Source organism: Narcine bancroftii, chromosome 5, assembly GCF_036971445.1.
Source record: "Narcine bancroftii isolate sNarBan1 chromosome 5, sNarBan1.hap1, whole genome shotgun sequence".
NCBI classification, from domain to species: domain Eukaryota; kingdom Metazoa; phylum Chordata; class Chondrichthyes; order Torpediniformes; family Narcinidae; genus Narcine; species Narcine bancroftii.
The window spans coordinates 147,565,162-147,584,167 of NC_091473.1; the positions used below are offsets into that span (position 1 = coordinate 147,565,162).

Below are 19,006 nucleotides of genomic sequence, written 5' to 3' on the forward strand. Positions count from 1 at the left end.
TGAGATGCGATTATCTGCTGACTCTGACCTCTTCCAGATGTTGAACTTACTTATGAACAGGTGTTTTCTTTCAGCGGGCTTTGAAAAGCTGTCTGATTTGCAAATTACTTTGCCCACCCAAGGCCAGCTCATGAGGTTTTGCTGCCCAGAAACAGGCCCTTCAGCCTACGCTGAAGAAACCGTCCACCTGAGCATGTCCCACTTGCTTGCAAATCTCTCCAAAGCTTTCCGATTCACATACATTTCTAAAAGTCTTCTAAAAGTCTTTTAAAGAGAACAACTGTCCCCACCTTTATCTCTTCCTCTGCCTGGTTGTATACGAAAAAGGTGCCCCTCAGGTCCATCTTAAACCTTTCCCCTCTAGCAAAAAGATAGGGAAAACCACCTATGCCTTAATTCATAATTTTATACACCTGCAGAAGGTCCATCCTCAAACCATCTGCGCCCAGGCAGAAAATGTCCAGCCTATCACATTTCTCCTTCTAACTCAAGCCCTCCAGTCCAGGTAACATGTGATGGATCTTTTCTGCATCCTTTATTGCAATATGACATCTTTCCTCTAGCTGGATGACCAGAAATGCAGACAATATTCCAAGTGCGGTCTTGCCAACGTCTTGTAGGGTTGCACAATGGTGTTCCTGCACCTGTACGCAACTCCCTGACCAATGGAGGCCAGCACGACAAACACCTTCATCAGCACCCTTTCTACCTATGTCACCACTTTCAGGAAACTATGCACAGTATAGTTTATGGGGATTGATAGATGTAGGATAAGTGAATTTTCCAGATGCTTGAGATTGTGTTACTCAATTGGCAAACTAACGGTGAATTGCACCATTTTAAAGCCGTTTTTTTCATCTATTTATTTTCTACTATTTTCATTGCCAGTTGCTTGAGGCTGTTGGTTGCTTAATTCCGGATGACTGTACTTGCATCTCTAGGTCTCTCTACACTTCTCCAGGCCCCCTTCCTCTGGTTTAACTGAGCAAAGTGCAATATCTCACACTTGTCTGAGTGAAATTCCACCTGGCACTCCTTGGCCCACTTCTCCAATTGATCTAGATCTTGCCATCTTGATGTCACCCTCAGCTTTTCGCCAAGGGCGCAAATGTCATGCGTGCCCACCCTACAGCTCAACCAGCAGGGAAGGTGGAGGACTGAGGAGACAATCGTATCTCAGTCCCAGTGAGAGCACCAAGTTTCTCAGAGTTCGCTTTAGTGACCTATCGTGTCAGGAAGGCACCACAGCGACTGCACTTCCTGAGAAGATTGAAGCGGGCAAGGCTACTGGCCACCTTTATGTTAACCTTCTACGGGAGCGCTATCAAGAGCGTCCTGGTTGGCTACATCACAATGTAGTATGATTGCTGCAGTGAAATGGATCAGAGGTCAATGCACAGGACAATGAGTGGCAGGGAGGATCACTGAAGTCTCCCTTCCCCCCTCATCAATGAGATCGACCGGGATTGTTGTCTGAAGAGGGAGAGCAGCTTCTCTGAAGACCCCTTCCACCCTGCACACAGCATCTTTCAGCTGCTCCCATGGGAGAAGAGATACAGGAGGATCAGAGCCAGCACCCCCAGGGTGAAGAACAGCTTCTTCCCATGGGAAATGAGAATGCTGAACGACCAAAGAAACTGCTCACACTAACCACCCATGACTCTCATATTCATGGAACAATATTTATTTATTTGTATAGATGAAATACTTGCTCTGCATATATATGTCTCTATGTGTGTTGTGTCTGGTTGTATGTCTGTGTGTTTTGCACCGAGGACCAGAGAACGCTGTTTCAATGGGTTGTACTTGTAGAATCAGATGACAATAAACTTGACTTATCTGTGTGTCAGAAGCTCATGGCTTCCAATCTCTTTCCAGAGTTTTGAGTATGGACTGGTGCTACCAAAAGGTGTTGCCTGTTTGGTAAGTCTTGGAAGAGCTGTGGAGAAATTTTTTATAGTTTTAAGCTGAAAGGGGAAAAGTTTAGGGGGGGAACATTAAGGGGAAGTTCTTCACTCAGAGAGTGGTGGGAGTGTGGAATGAGATGCCATCTGATGTGGTAAAAGCGGGTTCGATCTTGAGTTTTAAGAATAAATTGGATAGATACATGGATGGGAGAGGTCTGGAGGATTATAGAATGAGATCCGGTCGATGGGACTAGCAGAATAATGGTCAGCACAGACTAGAAGGGATGAATGGCCTGTTTTCTGTGCTGTAGCATTCAATGTTCTACTTGACTCGCTGTCCCCAACTGCATAATCTGACATTCTGATTATGACGACGAGTTCTTCCTCTTGTCATGAACATTGGAGTCCATCTGCCAGACCTTTGCCCATTCACTCCACTGATCTCTCTTTCAGTCTCCCCGTGACCTCTACACAGTTTGACTTTCCACCCAATTCTGTATCATGTGCAAACTTGGTCCCCTCTTCCAAGATATTCATGTATATCCCCTCGCCACTGATGGCCAATCGGAGAAACATGCATTTATCTCTGCCTTCTGTTGGTTAACCAGTCCTCTACCCATGTCCCCAACTCCATGCATCTTGTATAGCACCTCATCAAATGCCTTCTCAAAAATCTACTACATCCATCAGGTCCCCTCTATCCACTGCTCCTGTTAACTCCAGTTAATTAAATTTGACCTCTCCTCCCTGCATGTGCTTGATGAAACAATTTCTACCCAGATATCTTCAATACACAAAAGTACTGGAGAGACTCAGCAGTTCTGCAGTGTCCATAGGAGGAGAAGATATATAAATTTAAATTTAGACATACGGCACGGTAACAGGCCACGTTGGCCCACGAGCCCGTAGCGCACAACTTACACCCGATTAACCTACATCCCTGGCATGTTTCGAACGGTGGGAGAAAACTGGAGCCCCCGGGTAAAATCCACGCAGACACAGGGAGAACGTACATACTCCTCACAGGCAGCGCGGGATTTGAACCCCGATTGCTGGCGCTGTAATGGCATTACGCTAACCGCTACACCAACCGTGCTGCCCCTAACTGATGTTTCGGGCCTGAGCCCTTCATCACTTGTGTGACCTGCTGAGCAATTTTGGGTATTTACTACAATCACAGTTCCTGAATTTTCTTGTTATCCAAATATCTTGCTGTTTCTTCCTGAATACAGCCTCAAACATTTTCCCACTGACAGATGTTGCACTGACTGGCCTATGGTTACCTAACTTGTATCCCATTTGTCCCATGGACATCTGGCAGCAGAGCTGAGAGGTGCCTGGGAAACGCAACCCCATTCACCTCTGCCGTGGCCCAGGAGAAGGTCCCATGAGGAGCTGGAGGTTGGGGGAGAAACGAAGCCACTCACCTATGTTCTCGCTGGGCACCGTGACGGTGGTCGGCTCAATCAGGTTGTCTGCCAGGACGAAAGCTCCTTCCTCCAGGGTGTCGAGAAGCAGAGTGGCGGCGTGGGCCTGTTCCGTCACATTCATGTCCCTCCAGGACCGCAGAGCCTCTGGTCTCAGAAGGTTGTCTACCGTGTCCACGATGGCCTGTGGAGGGTGGTTGGGTTTGGGAGAAGTGACCTGCATCAGTATCATCCTGCTATAACAATCGACCCTCCCCACTGACCCTCCCCTTAAGCTGCAAGAGAAACACAAAAGCTGCAGATGCTGGAATCTGAAGCAAAGTGAGGCTGGAGGGATTCAGCATGTCAGGCAGTATCCGTAGTGAGAAATGGTCAGTCAATGTTTTCAATCCAGACCAGCATGAACTGATGCCCTTTGGAAGAACCAAAATTGGTTAACGGCAAATTTCTTAACAAGGTTACACAGAGTTGTGGGTGCCTGGAATGCCTTGCTGGGGATGGTGGTGGAGGATGAAACACTGTGAATTTAAGAGACTCTTAGACAGGCACATGGATGGAAGCAAAATAGAAGGTTATGAGAGGCCTAGGTTCTTTTTGGTTGGACACAACATGATCACTTAAGGTGGGATGTGAGTGGGAAGTGAAAGTTGAGGATCACTGCTCTAGATCCAATGGTCACTGAAATATTTGGCTTGAGAGAAATGGTCATTGGCCCATTTCCTTTGGAGTTCTGAAACCGTGCACATAACGAGTCAATCAGGTATGATTAAAACAGAGGTTTCCAAACTTTTTCTTTCCACCCACATGCCACCTTAAGCAATCCCTTACTAATCACAGAGCACTGATGGCATAGGGATTACTTAAAGTGGGATGTGAGTGGAAAGAAAAAAGGTTGAGACCCACTGGGTTAGGTTGTTGTGGAGTAGGTTTACATAGATCGGCATAACATCGTGGGACGAAAGATAGGTTCTTTGCTGTTTTATGTGTTGGTTTGCATCCTTCGTCGAGACTAAAATATTCTGGATGTGAAAGGGGAAAGAAGCTCAGGTGGGACCAAAAGCTGATAGGGTATCAGAGAGACGGTGGGAGAGGTGGAGCTACAGCTCGAGGGAGATATAAACCGTGACAGATTCTTATGCAAGGAGATGCTGCGGGTTTAGCAGAGAGTGGGAAATAAAGCATAAACCAAAATGCTGGAGGAACACAGCAGGGTCCATCTTCTGCGGGGTTGGTTGGGTGGGGCTGGGAGGAAGAAACCATCAATGTTTTGGGTCAAGGCCCTGCCCAAGAAATAGAGAGGGAATGAAACGAATGGAGCATCAGTGAGGGAGAGGAATAGATGGAGAGTCTCTGGGACCCTTCCATTCTCTGACTGAAGTCTGCGCACACATGGTGCATGCGATGATTTCTAGTTAACATCCCTTCAAGGGCGATCGATCCTTATTTAAACCATGGGCATACTCTTGCTGTGGAGGGGATACAGGCAATTAACGACATGCAAGGTCTCATCACAAAGCAGTGTCCCTGAGTTCTCTTCCTTTAATAGTAGATTTGAGGGAGGGACAGCACCTGACGAGGACGAACATCCTAAGCACGGGGAAAGAAAATCAGACATTGGGAGAAATAAATAACCAGAGGCCATTCAAATCCTGCCAGAAAATAATGATGTTTACTCAGTTAATCAATTCTGTCCTCTGGTGTCAAAGCAAGAGCGAATTAAGCAGAAGAAACTGTGCTGTGGCACACATTCACATTGTTAACTAAAGCCTCCCTCATCTCTGTGTTGGAGCTTCTTTGATCAATATCAATATAACCAGTCTGAGTAACTTTGCACTTATTACAAATGTAAACAGAGTGATTTTCATGCAGTGCTTGCTCGAATGATTTGAAAAAAATTATCCTGGCAACATGTCAGCTTTAGGTTAATTAGCTTCATCCATCTTCATATCCTCATTGTCCAGATTTTCAGTCACGCTGATCTCTCAGGCAGGTGGGAGATACTTAAGACACAGACAACACAGCAGGTATTTTTTTGTTAATCTTCCAAACTCAATCTGTTAGAGGAACTTAGAGGGTCAGACAGCATCAGATGCACGGTCGATGTTTCGGGGATAAAAGAATGCAGAGAAGGAGTGAGAAAGGAGCCTCTCTCGGGGTTGGTGAACCAGGGAGAGGTGAAATGTACAGGTCACAACAGGACATAGATAGGTTGGAAACTTGGGCGGGAAAAATGGTAGATGGAATTCAATCTGGTTAAGTGTGAGGTGATGCCTTTTGGCGGGGAAAACGTGAAGGCAGAGCCCGTGGCCTTAAACTTCACATTTTAAAGGAGCAGAGGGACCTTGGGGGTCCAAATCCACTGATCTTTCAAGGTTGCGGCATGAGTTGATAGGACTGTGGGACGCTGAGCTTCATGAATTGAGTTCAGAAGCAGTGAGGTAACGTTGCAGCTCTAAAAAAAATCTCTGTCGAGACCACACTTGGAATATTGTGCTCAGTTCTGGCTGCCTCATTACGGAAAGGATGCGGAAGCGATGGAGGGAGGGCAGAAGAGGTTTACCAGGATGTTGGCTGGATTGGAAAATATGCCTTATGAAGCAAGGTTAGCAGAGCTGGGACTTTTTGGAGCAAAGAAGGATGAAAAGTGACTTAATAGAGATTGACAAGATTATGGGAGGCATAGATAAGGCAGGCAGCACCTTACACCCCTAAGACATATGTAGCAAACACCAGACGACATCTGTACAAAGTGATGGGAGGAAAGTTTAGGGGAGATATCAGGGACATCATCTCTGTCTGTCTTACAGTAGAGAAAAGTTAAAGAATTTCATCTATGTTACATTCTAAATGTAGTATTACATAACAATAGTGGATCCTTTTCCCTTTACACAGAGAGTTGTGGGGGCCTGGAATGCACTGCCAAGGGCAGTGGAGGAGGCTGGAACAATAGGGGTATTGAAGGGACTCTTAAGACAGGCCCATCGATGAACGAAAAATAGAGTGTTATGAGGTGGGGAGGGTTACGGTTTTTTTTGGTATATTTAGGTCTGCACGACATTGAGGGCTAAAGAGCCTGTACCGTGCTATAGTATTCTATGTTCTGTGATGGACAGAGGCAGAAGATTGACAGGTGCCAAACAAAGAGAGGGCGAGAAGAAAGACAGCGAAGGAAGATTAGCCACCAAGAATGGAGTGGGTGATTTGGGTGCTGGTGCTGGTATCTGAGGAGCACGGTGGTGCAGAGAGGAGCCAAACGGAACTGGCGAGGGTGGGAAGGGGGATGAGAGAGCAGAAGAATCCAGTGGGGAGATGGGGTGGCACCAAAGGTGAGGGTGAATGAGAATGGATAGGTTGGAAAGGGGACAACAAAGGGAAGGGGGAGTGTAACAGGAGAGGAGGCACCCATTACCTGAAATTAGAAAACTATTGGGCTGCGGACTGCTCAGGAGATGTAGGATTGTGGTTCTGCATGTCTCTAGGTTTATCTCTTCCCTTCGCCAATGGGAGACAGAATATGCAGAATGCCAGCATGAGCTTTTCACTGGCCAACAACATTGAGAGGAAAAGTTCTGTCTAAACACTGGAAATGTGTGCTGTCCAAATAGGCCTTGCGAATGGCAATCTTGCCTTGTTATACCCAAAGCACGAGCGTCTGAAATATACAGACCAGAGAGCACCAAGACTAGATCAACTGCAGGACACCTCTCTGAGCCAGAACGGCGGGTGAGGCAACTGCGAGGAATGAAGGAGCCCCATCGCCCGTACTTTCATAGGACCACAAGACATAGGAGCAGAAATAGGCCATTCAGGCCTTCAAGTCTACCCTGCCACTTAATCATGATCTGAGCCCCACTGCCCAGCCTGCCCATTGGGCATATTTAAGGCAGAGAATACAGCTGCCTTAACACATTGAGCATCCATTTGCTGTAGGTGCTTCAGTAATAATGGCAAAATCTGGGGGAAGTCACAAAATCTGTTTACTCAACCAATGAAAGAGGTATCCGAGGACTGCCTTCTGCAAGCTGCAAAAGAAATTCAAAATGCTCTTGGAAACTCATTCCAAAGATCAATTCTGCCCTGAATGTTTCTGCCTGTGAAAAAAAAAGCTAAATTTTTAGGTCAAAATGGTATTTTTCTCAAATTAAAGAAAGAGTCCTTTGAGAGTGATCGATTCACAGAGCAGCAAACAGACCCTTCAGCCCATCAAGTCTGCACTGACCATCAAGCTCTCATTTACACTAATCCGACGCAATCCAATTATATTCCCCTCGCAGCTCTTTCAGATTCTACCTACCTCTCATCTGCACACTTGGGTAATGTTAAAGTAGCCCATTAACCTCCTGAACCGAATATCCTTGATATGTGGGAGAACACCGAAACACTCGAGCAGGGCGGGGGGGAGGGGGTGGGGGTGGTTGCGAGGGTTGAAACCAATGCAGTCACAGGGAGAAAGTGCAAACTCCCCACAGAAAGCGCCGGATGTCAGAATCGAACCTGGGTTTCGGGTGGGATGGGGGGGGGGGGGGTGGAGGGGAGAGGTGGTGAGAGGCAACATCTCCACCAGCTGTGCTACTCTATTGCCAATGAGTTTTAATCCCTGGGGTTGGAAAACAAGTCTTATGAGACAAGGTTAGCAGAGCTGGGACTTTTCTCTTTGCAGAACAGAAGGATGAGAGGAGACTTTTAATTGAGGTCTACAAGATTACGAGGCGCAGATACGGTGGACGGCCGGCACCTTTTTTTCCCCCAGGGCAAGAATAGCAAACGTTGGGGACATCTCTACAAAGTGAAGGGAGGAAAGTTTAGGGGAGACCTCAAGGGTCAGTGGGGGTCTGGAATGCCTTGCCAGGGATGGTGGTGGAGGCTGGAAAATTAAGGGCATTTAAGGGACTCCTGGACAGGCACTTGGATGGAAGGAGACGAGAGGTTTATGAAGTAGGGAGTGTTTATATATATATTTTTGGAGGGGAGGAATATATGGGTCATCCCAACATTGAGGGGGCCAAAGGGCCTGTAGTGAGCCATAATGTTCTATATTTTATCCTTTCAGAATGACTGCACGATGCAAAAGTTACTCAGGATGGGAGCGGTCGGCGCAAAATGCACTGACTCACAGCCAGCAAAACAGAAATTAAACATCAGACAATGCAGGGTTTTATCCATGTGTGGTGCTATCACATGGCAAGGGTACGGGTGGGGGGAGGGGGAAGGGTGGGGGGATTGGTGGGGATGTGAAGGAAGTGCGAGAGAAAGTATCATGCAAAAAATCTGCAAAGCAAAAGGTAACAGCCTCGATGCGGGCAAGGGGAGACAGGTCAAGCAAAAGTAACATCGCCGGTCTGCTACCTTAATGTACATTCTGCAAGTCTTGTCTCGCTTTTGGAGCTTTTCCAGTCGTGGGAGGCAGTAAGAGAAAGAGGGGGAAGAGAGAGAGAGCAAGAGAGAGAGAGAGAGAGAGAGAGAGAGAGAGAGAGAGAGAGAGAGGAGGGGTGGGGGGAGATGAAGAGGAGAAAATGAGAGAGAAAGAGATGAGAGAGAGAAAAGAGTTACAGAGAAGAGGAAGAGAAAAAGGGTATCCAAGAGTGGAAGAGAGGGAGGGAAAGCGAGAGAGAGTGTGAGAGAGAGAAAGAGAGGAGAGGGAGAGAGAAATAGGGAGGAGAGATAGATGGGAAAGAGGGAAAAAAAGAGAATGAGAGAGGGAGACCGAGGGAAAGTGTGTGTGAGAGAGAGAGAGAGAGAGAGAGAAAGAGAGAGAGAAAGAGAGGGGGGGGCGAGAGGGAAAACAAAAAAGAACACAAATTGTTAGTAATGGGGGAGAAGAGCAGAATCGGTTCAGCCACCAATGTAACTGTAATGTCACTACAGAAAGACGAGCTCGCCAGGGGTGATGGGACCCAGGTGTGGGTTTCACAAGCCGCCAGCATTACCTTGTTAAAGCTGCGACCCACTGAGTCCTTCTCGCTCGGCCGCAGTTCCTGCAGCTGGGCATCGAGGATGTCGACGAGCTGCTCCATGAGCCTGATGGATGAGCTGACGTCCCCTGCATAGATCGGCCCTTTGGTGTGCTTGGCCAGTTCGTTTGCCAGGTTAGCAGCATTCTCGCCACTCCTGATCTGTGAACACAAGTTATTCTTACTCAGCAGGACAACCCAGTCCATCCTTCCTCAAGTGCGGCGACCAGAACTGTACGCAGTTCTCCAGATGCAGCCTCACCAGGACCTTGTACAGTTGCAGCATAATCTCCCTGCTTCTGAATTCCATCCCTTTAACAATGGAGGCCAACATCGCATTTGTCTACCCGCAAACCAACCTTTTGCGATTCATGCACAAGTACTCCCAAGTCCTTCTGCATGGCAGCACCCTGCATTTGCCTGCTCTTTAAATAATACTCTGATCTTCCATTTTCCCTTCCAAAGTGGATAATCTTTGGAGTACAGATCTCTCCGACTCGGGCCAAATCACTTACGGATCTCGACAGGCTGGGTGCAGGGAGGAGGTTCACTCTGGCTCTTAAATGCTGGAGGAACTCAGCAGGTCTCACAGCATCCACCAGCAGTGGCAGATTAGCTATTAGGCAGAGTAGGCCAAGCCTAGAGGGGCCTGGAAGGGATGGGCGGTGGGGGGCTGACAGGAGCGGGGAGCTCGGGCTCTACAATTCTTTGACCCCAAATGTTCAATTGACCCCCCCCCACTCATCCCCACACCCCAGAGTTTATCGATCCCCTTTCAGCCCCCTGGCATTTTACGACCCTTTGGATAGTCGTACTTTGGAGAATAGTATTTGACGAGACATAAGATCACTTTATTCTATTCAACGAAGGGTGGGGCATAAGGGATAAGGTCAGGGGTGCCTTACTAAAGTTCAGGGGAGGGGCTGGGTTGGTAGTTAATCTGCCACTGACCATAGGAGATATTGTTGACATTTCAGGCCTGAGCCCTTTTTCAAGGAATAAGCAAAAAGCGAGAACTTCTTCAGGCGTAAATGGTTATATGGTAGGCATTCGTTAAAGAGTTTTCATTATCTCCTATGGATGCTGCAGGACCACCTGAGTCCCTCCAGCAATTAGGTGGATCTTTTGCTCCAATCAGAGTGTCTGCAGACTTGTGTCCTCCACTTCAAATAAAGATGGGGCTAGCATGGACTGCAATGAGTAGAATTCTCAGCCAGATAAATCTAGAGGCTCAGTCAATGGGCTCATTCAAAACAGATGTCGAGGGCTGCAGGCATTGGAACCATGAGCAAAAAGTTACTGGAGGAACTCAACATGTCCGGTAGCATCCGTGGGTGGAAATGGGCAGTCAACATTTTGAGTAAGGACCCTTAAACAAAACTAAAATATAAAGGGGGCGATGTTACATTCATGAAGAGGGAAAGAAGCTGGACACTAGATATTGATATATTTCTAGATATTAAAGGAATCGGGGGAATATGTGTTATGAGCCCAGAGGATCCCAAAACCCAGCAGCAATAAAAATTCAGCAAGACAAATGGTTACTTAAACAAAAGTTACTTTAAATTATCTTTAAACATGAAAACAGGATCAAACTTTAACTTATTACTATTAACTTAACCCCCTTCTAATTCTAAACGCACGTGTATGTAAGTTCAAAAAAAGTTCTTTGGTTCACGGTCCAATCTCACTTCTCACTCCTCCAAATTCACTGGTTGCAGGCAATTCTTATACTGTCCACAGAATTTAACATTTATAAAGTTCACCAGGTTTGATGCTTGAAATGTAAATGGTTACCGCTCAGGAAGATTCTTGTCAGTTTTCAGAGAAAAATTTGTTGCTCATTGGACACCCACAACTGATTCCTTCTGATCAGCCACTTCAATGTCTTGCCGAAGAAACTTGCCCCATCAGGGGTCTCCAGATAATAACCTCTTTCTTTCAGGTCACCACAGAGCTCCTTTTTGTTTCCCTTATTTAAAGTGAAACAATATGCAGCCAGTCCTCTCCTCTTGTATGGACCACAAGGGCTTTGACCAGGCTGACCTAAGAACTTACAACCCATCTTCAAAATGGGGTTTTTCCACAAGCTTGCCAGATTGTCCTGTTCCAGTCCCAGATGCTGCTGACTGTAGAACTGAATTCTCTCTCTCTCATTCACTCAGAGAAAACCACATGACCCTCTTAGAACAGCCAGCTGCACTCGGACAGACTGCGGCTCCGGACCTAATTTTCCGAGTTTGTTCATCTGTTGCTTTCCAAAGCAACAGTCCATTACTCCACAGCATGTCCAATTAACACCTACTCGTGAAGTCCTCATAGGCATCCTTCCAAGTTTTTGCAAAGACACCCTTGAGCAGAACTCTGGCATTTTAAATGAAGTGCTTGAATTTGACCTACACTAAAAAACCTGCCAAAATTTATCTCCTATAAAATATCTATATTCAATATACGATATAACATAAACTGTCACATATGTGGGAAAATTCAATGGTCCACGTTATTGATGAATGTTGGTGCAGGCTCGAAGGGGTGGTCCTGGTCTCATAGCCTCAACAAAAATACTTTTGAATAATATACTTGATCGTGGGATTTTTTGCAAAATGCGCAGTTGGTCATCTTGTATAAATTAGCTTTCTTAAGTATGGAAGAACAGGGAACTTTCTCATTCAAAACCCACCTGCAAATGATGGGCTGTTAGCAAAAACTTAAGGGTTCAATGAACCGTCTTTATTGGAACATGTCTGTGCTGGGCAATGGATTACAGTTAAAGAGTTGTTCAGCACGAAGAAGACCCTTTAGGCCTATTTTTCAATGTTGACTCGAGTTGTCATTTTGGGCTAGTTCCATTTACCTGCATTTAGCCCTTAGCCTTCTAAACCCTTCCTATCCATATGTCTGTCCAAATGTCTAATGCTTGGTAGCCCACAAATTGCTGTCTGTGGGAACTTGCGAAAACACAACGTTGCAGAAACTCAGCAGTTCAGACAGTAGTACTTTATATAGCAACGGTAAAAATACATCACCAGTGTTTCAGGCTTGAGCCCTTCATTGGGTATTATGATGGCAAAGCCCCTCAACTCTTCCTCCGCTATACTGATGACTCCATCGGGGCTGCCTCATGCACCCGTGATGAGCTCGTCAACTTCATTCACTTCGCTGCCAACTTCCACCCCGATCTCAAACTCGCTTCGTCTATCTCCAACAACTGTCTCCCCTTTCTGGATCTCTGTCTCAGGAGACAAGCTTTCCACAGATGTAGTTTAATACCTTGATGAAGAGCTCAAGCCCGAAACGTTGGTTATGTATCTTTATCCTTGCGATATACTGTTTGACTTGCTCATTTTCTCCAGCATTGAGGTTTTACTTTTCAACCACAGTGTCTGCAGACTTTTGTGTTCTAAGACTGTGGGAGCTTGCTGGGTGTAAAACTCCTTCATTGCAACAAATGGCTAACCTTCCACAACACTTGAGCTTTTGGAGGGCCGGTCACTTCAGAACCCCAGTCTCAAAAAGGGGTCTCCTCAGAATCAGAATTTATTGTCATGAACACGTCACGAAATTCGTTGTTTTGCGGCAGCGTCACCATGTAAACATTTCTATAAACCGCTCTTCAAAATAAAAAAAACAGTGCAAGAAAAAGAAAAAGTCTGTAGTTCATTGATCATTCAGGAGTCTGATGGCAGAGGGGAAGAAGCTGTCCTTGTGCCGCTGAGTGCGCGTCTTCAGGCTCCTGTACCTTTTCCTCGATGGTAGCAGAGTGAAGAGGGCGTGGCCTGGGTGGTGGGGGTCCTTGAGGACAGGGGCTGACTTCTTAAGATGGCCGCTCCATGTAGTGGCACGATTAGTATAATGGTTAGTGCAACACTGCTACAGCGCCAGCAATTGGGACCGGGGTTCGAATCCTGCGCTGTCTGTACGGAGTTAGTACATTCTCCCCGTGTCTGCATGGGTTTTCCTTGGGGGATCCGTCCCACCATTCAAAACCTATCAGGGATTGTAGGTCAAATGGGTGTAATCGGGCGGGCAGCATGGACTCATGGGCCAACATTTAAATTTTTAAAATTTGAAAGATGTCCTCGATGGAGTGAAGTCTGATGCCCATGATATCGCAGGCCGAGTTAACAACCCTCTGGAGTATATTTCGGACCTGAGTGTTGGTACCTCCATACCAGACAGTGAGGCAACCAGCCAGAATGCTTGCATGGTATACCTGTGGAAGATTTCGAGAATCTTTGATGACATTACGAATCTCCTCAAACAGCTCACCAAGTATATAGCTGCTGGCAAGCCTTCTTCATGACTGCCTCGACATGGAGGCTGCGGGTCAGATCCTCAGAGACGTTGACTACTGCCTGACCTTGGAGGCTGCGGGTCAGATCCTCAGACACGTTGACTACTGCCTGACCTGGTGAGTCCCTCCAGCTCCTTCTCGTTAGCCGGTGATTCCAGACTCTGCAGTTCTTACCTTTCTTACTCTTCATTTCAGAAATACTCCATTGGCTGGTGCTTTATAACAGGAACCACCTCTCTGCCAGCGTTTGCATTGAGATTTCTGAATGATAATATCATCACTGGTGATTTCCTGAGCTCCACAGAATGATAAAATATTTGGCCAATCACTCAATCATATTTGCACAGTTTGAAAATATTATTTAGAGATTAAATGACTCAGAAGTGGATAAAAAAAAGATTGAAATCTATTTGCAATCCTCTCTGATAGCAACTGTCTTGCCCACATGTTAATTGCATATTTCGGAGTACACTGGACAAATACTCTTTGAATTTCCAATTACTGACTAGATCATTTCCTCACAGGCTTTGAATTAGTTGCCAATGGTCTCCAGACTAGAAGCTCGACTTCAAGCTGGAAAACCAAAGGTCAACTAATTCCTGAAAATAATCACCCACTGTGGATCTTTGATCCTGAAAATCTGCAACATCAGTTTTCTCTTGAACCACACAGAGTGCAGACATGGAATCTCACAGCCTCGATGCAGACGGTTTGAAAAGTCTTTGTATTGATTTCAGCCATCACTGTGTGGATCAGCCATTCTCAACCGCATATTTAAGATAATGCGTTTTATTTTTCAAATCACGTCTCACTGGTTGAACAATCGTGGCTCGGTTGGCGGCAGTGATCGAGACCGGAGTTTAAATCCCACGCTCTCTGTTAGGAGTTCCTACGTTCTCCCCGTATCTGTGTGGGTTATCCTCGAGGGAGCTCCGGTTTCCTTCCACCATTCAAATCGTACTGGCGGTGGGGGGGGGGGGGGGTGCGGGTGTAGGTTAATTGGGTGTAAATTGGAAGCCACGGACTTGTGGACCAAAATGGCCTGTTACCGTGGTGTAGGCCTAAATTTATTTTTAAAAATTAACATTAAAAAAAATGTTTTTTGTACAGCCGGTAGGAGAGAAGTACTGAAGATATCAAAATGGTGACTGGTTCACAGGGAAGGGGGCCCATAGACTTTGAGCAGAGTCCTGGGGGAGGCCATAGCTGAAAAAAGGTTGAGAATGGCTGGTCAACATGCGCTCGAAGATTACTTCCAAGTGGACACTCAATGCTGGCTGCTATTTAGATATGATGGAACCACAGCAACAAACCTTCTGGGCCACTTGATTCACCCAATGGGAGGTACAGTTGCTCAGGTCAGGACCCTTGGGGTTCCACATGCCCGTGGAAATCACACAGAGATATGTGGCAGTGCCTGCAAGAGATGAAGTTAAGAGAAGACTTAGCCCTGGTGTACATACATGAGGCTGCAGATGCTGAGGGGTTCCAGCCCCAAACAGCAACCGTTCTTTCTCTCCCACTGACCCTGTTCGCCCCGCTGAGTTCCATTGGTTTGTTCTTGGCTTTAAACCTCAAACAAGTCTCCTTGCGCACAGCTGCCCAGTTACCCATGACTCAAGACCAAACCAATCCTGAATGATCCATTCTATTGACTGGTGGTGGGGGGGGGAAAACATGTGAGACCTCTGCCTCACACCTCGAGAGGCAGTTCAATCTTGTCCGTGTGTAGTCGGCATATTCTCTCCGTGACCACGTGGCTTTCCTTCTACATCCCAAAGATGTGTGGATTGGTGGATTAATTGGCCGTTGTGTGTAAGGTAAGTAGGGAGTCGATAGGAAGACAGGGTAGTGGTGAGCGACGCTGTTAAAGTGCCAGCAATCGGGGCCAGGGTTCGAATCCCATGCTCTGTAGAGTTTGTATGTTCTCTTTGTGTCTGCGCGGGTTTTCCTGGGGGAGGGGGGGGTGGGTCCTACAGTGTCCTCTGAGTCTTCGAAGCGTACTGGGGATTGCAAGTCAATTGGGTGGCTAGGACTCATGGGCCGAAAGGGCTGTTACTGGGCTGTGTGTCTAAAATATAAATATACTCATAATGTAAATGTCAATAAAAATATTTTAAAAAGAAAAAAATATTTATATAAATATACTAACATCTGTTAGATTTAATGCAAAAATGGGTGCTTGATTATCAGTGGGGAGAAAGCAGGATTAAAACTCTTGACTCAAACAGGCCTTTCTGATTCTATGGCTAGCATTCAGACCCCCTGGTCTTCCCCCAACTCCTGTCTGGAGTACCCCCTTACTTCTCACCCCCTAGCCCTCAGATCTCCTCAACTCCCCTCTGAATCCCCCTTTCTTCCCATCCCCTCACTCTCAGATCCCCCCCCTCATCTGCACCCAAACTCTTCGCTGAACTCCCTCTTTCTTCCCTCAGACCCCTACCTCTCTTCCCCCCCAACTCCCTTCTGAGCTCCCCGTTTCTCGCCACCCTTCCGGCCCTCTCATCTCCCTGAACCCCTCTATCCTCCACCTCCCCCTCTAACCTCCCCTATCCGACACATCCACCCTCTGACCCACTACCCCCCACCTCTCCCTTCTGACCTCCTCAACCCTCTGCCTCCCATGCCTGACTTCCTCATTCTCCATTCAGAGAGATAGCCTCTCCCCCATCTTCTCAGCTTTGAGCCCTTCCTCCCATATCCGGCCCGTGGGCCTATGTTCCTCCCCTTCCCTTCTTCCCCACCATTTTATTCAGGCGCCTGCCTGGTTTATGCTCAGAACTTGATGAAGGGCTCAGACCCGAAACATTGGTTGTATATCTATCTGTGATGCAGAAGGTATTCTGTGTGACTTGCTGAGATTCTCCACCAATTTTATGTAAGGATTTATTGCCCATCGCTGATCGCCCCTGAACTGAAAGGATGGTCAGGGTTGGAGGGTCTGCTTTCTCGTGCAGGGTGGGAAGAGTAGGCTTCCTTTTCTGAAGGTTGCAAGCGCTCCTAAGAACTTTGGAAAGGCAGAATAGTCTAGGCAGAAATAGGCTTTTCAGGTTCTATTTGGATTGGAGTATCATAGTTGTAAGGAGTGGGTCTATAACCAGGTTTCTCCCTGGAATGGAGGAGACTGAGGAGGGAGATGAAATTATGAGTTGATAGATAGGTAAGGAATGTGTACATTCTCCCTGTGTCTGCATGGGTTTTCACCGGGGGCTCCGGTTTCCTTCCATTCTCCAAAACTCTCCGGGGGTTGTAGGTCAATTGGGTGTGATTGGGCGGCATCAACGCTCCCCCTTCCCCAGTCTCTCTCTGTCTCCCTTCCTCCGGCTCCCCACCCCCTTCCCTTCGCCTATTAGAGAACATCTTTCTCAGCACCCCTCCCCATCACTTCTCAGCTCCTTTTTCTTCTTCCCCCTCCCACCTGTATCCCCTTATCACCTGCCAGCCAGAGTTTCTCCCTCTACCTCCTCCCCTGCCCATTTTATTTGGCCATCTGCCCAATTTTCGGCACTCGGGTCCCAAAACGTCAATTGTATTTTACTTTCAAGATTCAATTTATTGTCACGTTAATAACGCGGTATTATACAAAATCTGTTTTCGTCTGCCAAAAGGCAGCTATATTCAGCTGAAAATGACTGAAGCACCTCTTTACAGTCAGAGAAAGAGAAGTGAAAGAGAGTTCACCCCCCCCCCCCCCCCCCCCACCGAGTCACCGAGTGTCTGCGCATTTTCCTCCAGCGCTGCCGCAGCCTCACAGAGTCTGGTCCAAACCATCAGCAGCCCGAGCTCCAGATCTGAGCCTCCGACACGGTCAAGGAATCTGTGGTCGCTGCGTGACCTGCTGAGCTTCTCCAGCCCTTCTGTGGACTGCCTCCACTGATGCGCCCTCCCCACCCTCTGAGATGGAGAATCCACCAATTCTCCATACCCTGAATGAGGATTAAAATAAGTAAGGAGGAACAAAGGGTTGATGCCAATCCAATCCACGTGCCATCTCCTGGCAGGTGGTTGACTCCAGCATGAGGTGTATCACTGACCAATGGAGCATTTGACAGCATGGTTAATTCCAGAGATTCTCCCAGTCTTGGCTTAACACTGTGAATAATGATTACCCCTTGGGGAACTACAACACCAATTTAGCTGATTATTAGGGGACAGATCCAATTAACTCCAGTGCAGGCGTCAACCACACGCTGAGCTTTTCAATAAGCTCTGTCAAGGTGAGACTAGGTCTTAACTCCACTGTGATGGAAGGTGGAAGATGCAGCAAGTGTCAAGAATTTCTGGTCTCCGTGTAGAAAAGAAGACAGTCCGATATCTGGGTCTGCGATCCAGAGGAGTGGAGAGTGCGTCTGGACTCGACACTGTTGCTTAGGAGGAGCTCCTCAGTGTTCACAACGTGATCCGACCACCAGACACATCTGTTCCTCCCCTCACCTCACCTTGGGGACTGTTCCCTCTGAGACTCTCGTGACAGTATTCCTTAGTTTCAGCGAGGGGTGTGGTTGGTGGGGGGGGGAGGGTGGTTGGGGGACTTGGCACAGGGGGAGATTGGCAACGTCTTGCCCCCTCCGTCGGCAAGGTAACTGAGGTGGACATCGCTTATCATTCTGACAGAGTGGGAACATAAGATGCTTTAGCCCATAGATTATCAAGGTGGGGCATATGTCCTATCAGTGGGGCATGGGAATATTTTGGCGGGGCATGGGGCTTAATACCATTTTAGTGGGGTGTAGAAATATTTTGGGAAATAATTAAAAAGTTGGTTTGAAAAAATAAACTCGATAAGTTGGTGTGAAAGATGTAACTTGGCAACATTCTCAGTACAACACAATCGCGGTAACTTCCAAGTAAAATCACTTTGTTCCTTTTATTTTCATAACGTATTTTTGCTCTTCTGATATTTCTCTTATTTTAACTGTTGTTATCCTTGGTTAACATTATAGTTATATTTTTTTCTGACCGGACTTATTATCCACTCCAAATGATCTCATTGGTGACAAGGATTCCAAATGATCTCAACAATCATGACTGTCCAGACCCCTTTACTTTTTCAGTTCAGTAGTGAGTAAGACCTGCATCTGCATGTATCTTTGTGCACTAGTGTATTGATGGGGGGGGGGGGGGGCGTGGGGTTTGCCCCAGGCACCAGCCTGAGGGGGACACCAAAAATCAGAAAAAAAAGGAACCCTAGAAAGTAAAGCACGAGGCTAGCGCAATCTTGATGCTCTCTCTGCGAGAAAAAATGATTTAATTTAAACTTCTTTTGAATATATAACTTTTTTTTTCCTGCTAATGGTGGGAGTATGTTTTTCTGAAAAATTAAAGTGGGGCTTCGGGCAAAGAAAGATTGAGAACTCCTGCTCTCGCCTTTTGAGGTTGCTGAATCCAAACCAGCATTTCATCGCACAGCCCATAAGGCCCTGCCCT

General features: G+C 46.9%; 1 protein-coding gene across 11 annotated transcripts in view; it reads right to left on the minus strand.

The window, feature by feature from the left end:
* adgrl2a (adhesion G protein-coupled receptor L2a) overlaps positions 1–19,006 on the minus strand; it is a 905,078-nt gene that overhangs the window by 76,223 nt on the left and 809,849 nt on the right. For 9 of the 11 annotated variants that reach the window (XM_069939357.1, XM_069939364.1, XM_069939356.1 and 6 more), the window contains 4 exons: positions 14,893–14,996; positions 9,262–9,447; positions 8,681–8,719; positions 3,335–3,518 (listed from right to left, as the gene is read on the minus strand). In XM_069939357.1, coding sequence (XP_069795458.1) covers positions 3,335–3,518; positions 8,681–8,719; positions 9,262–9,447; positions 14,893–14,996 — 513 coding nt within the window. The remainder of the gene's footprint in view (positions 1–3,334; positions 3,519–8,680; positions 8,720–9,261; positions 9,448–14,892; positions 14,997–19,006) is intronic. The other 2 variants (XM_069939367.1, XM_069939363.1) reach the window with 1 other exon arrangement.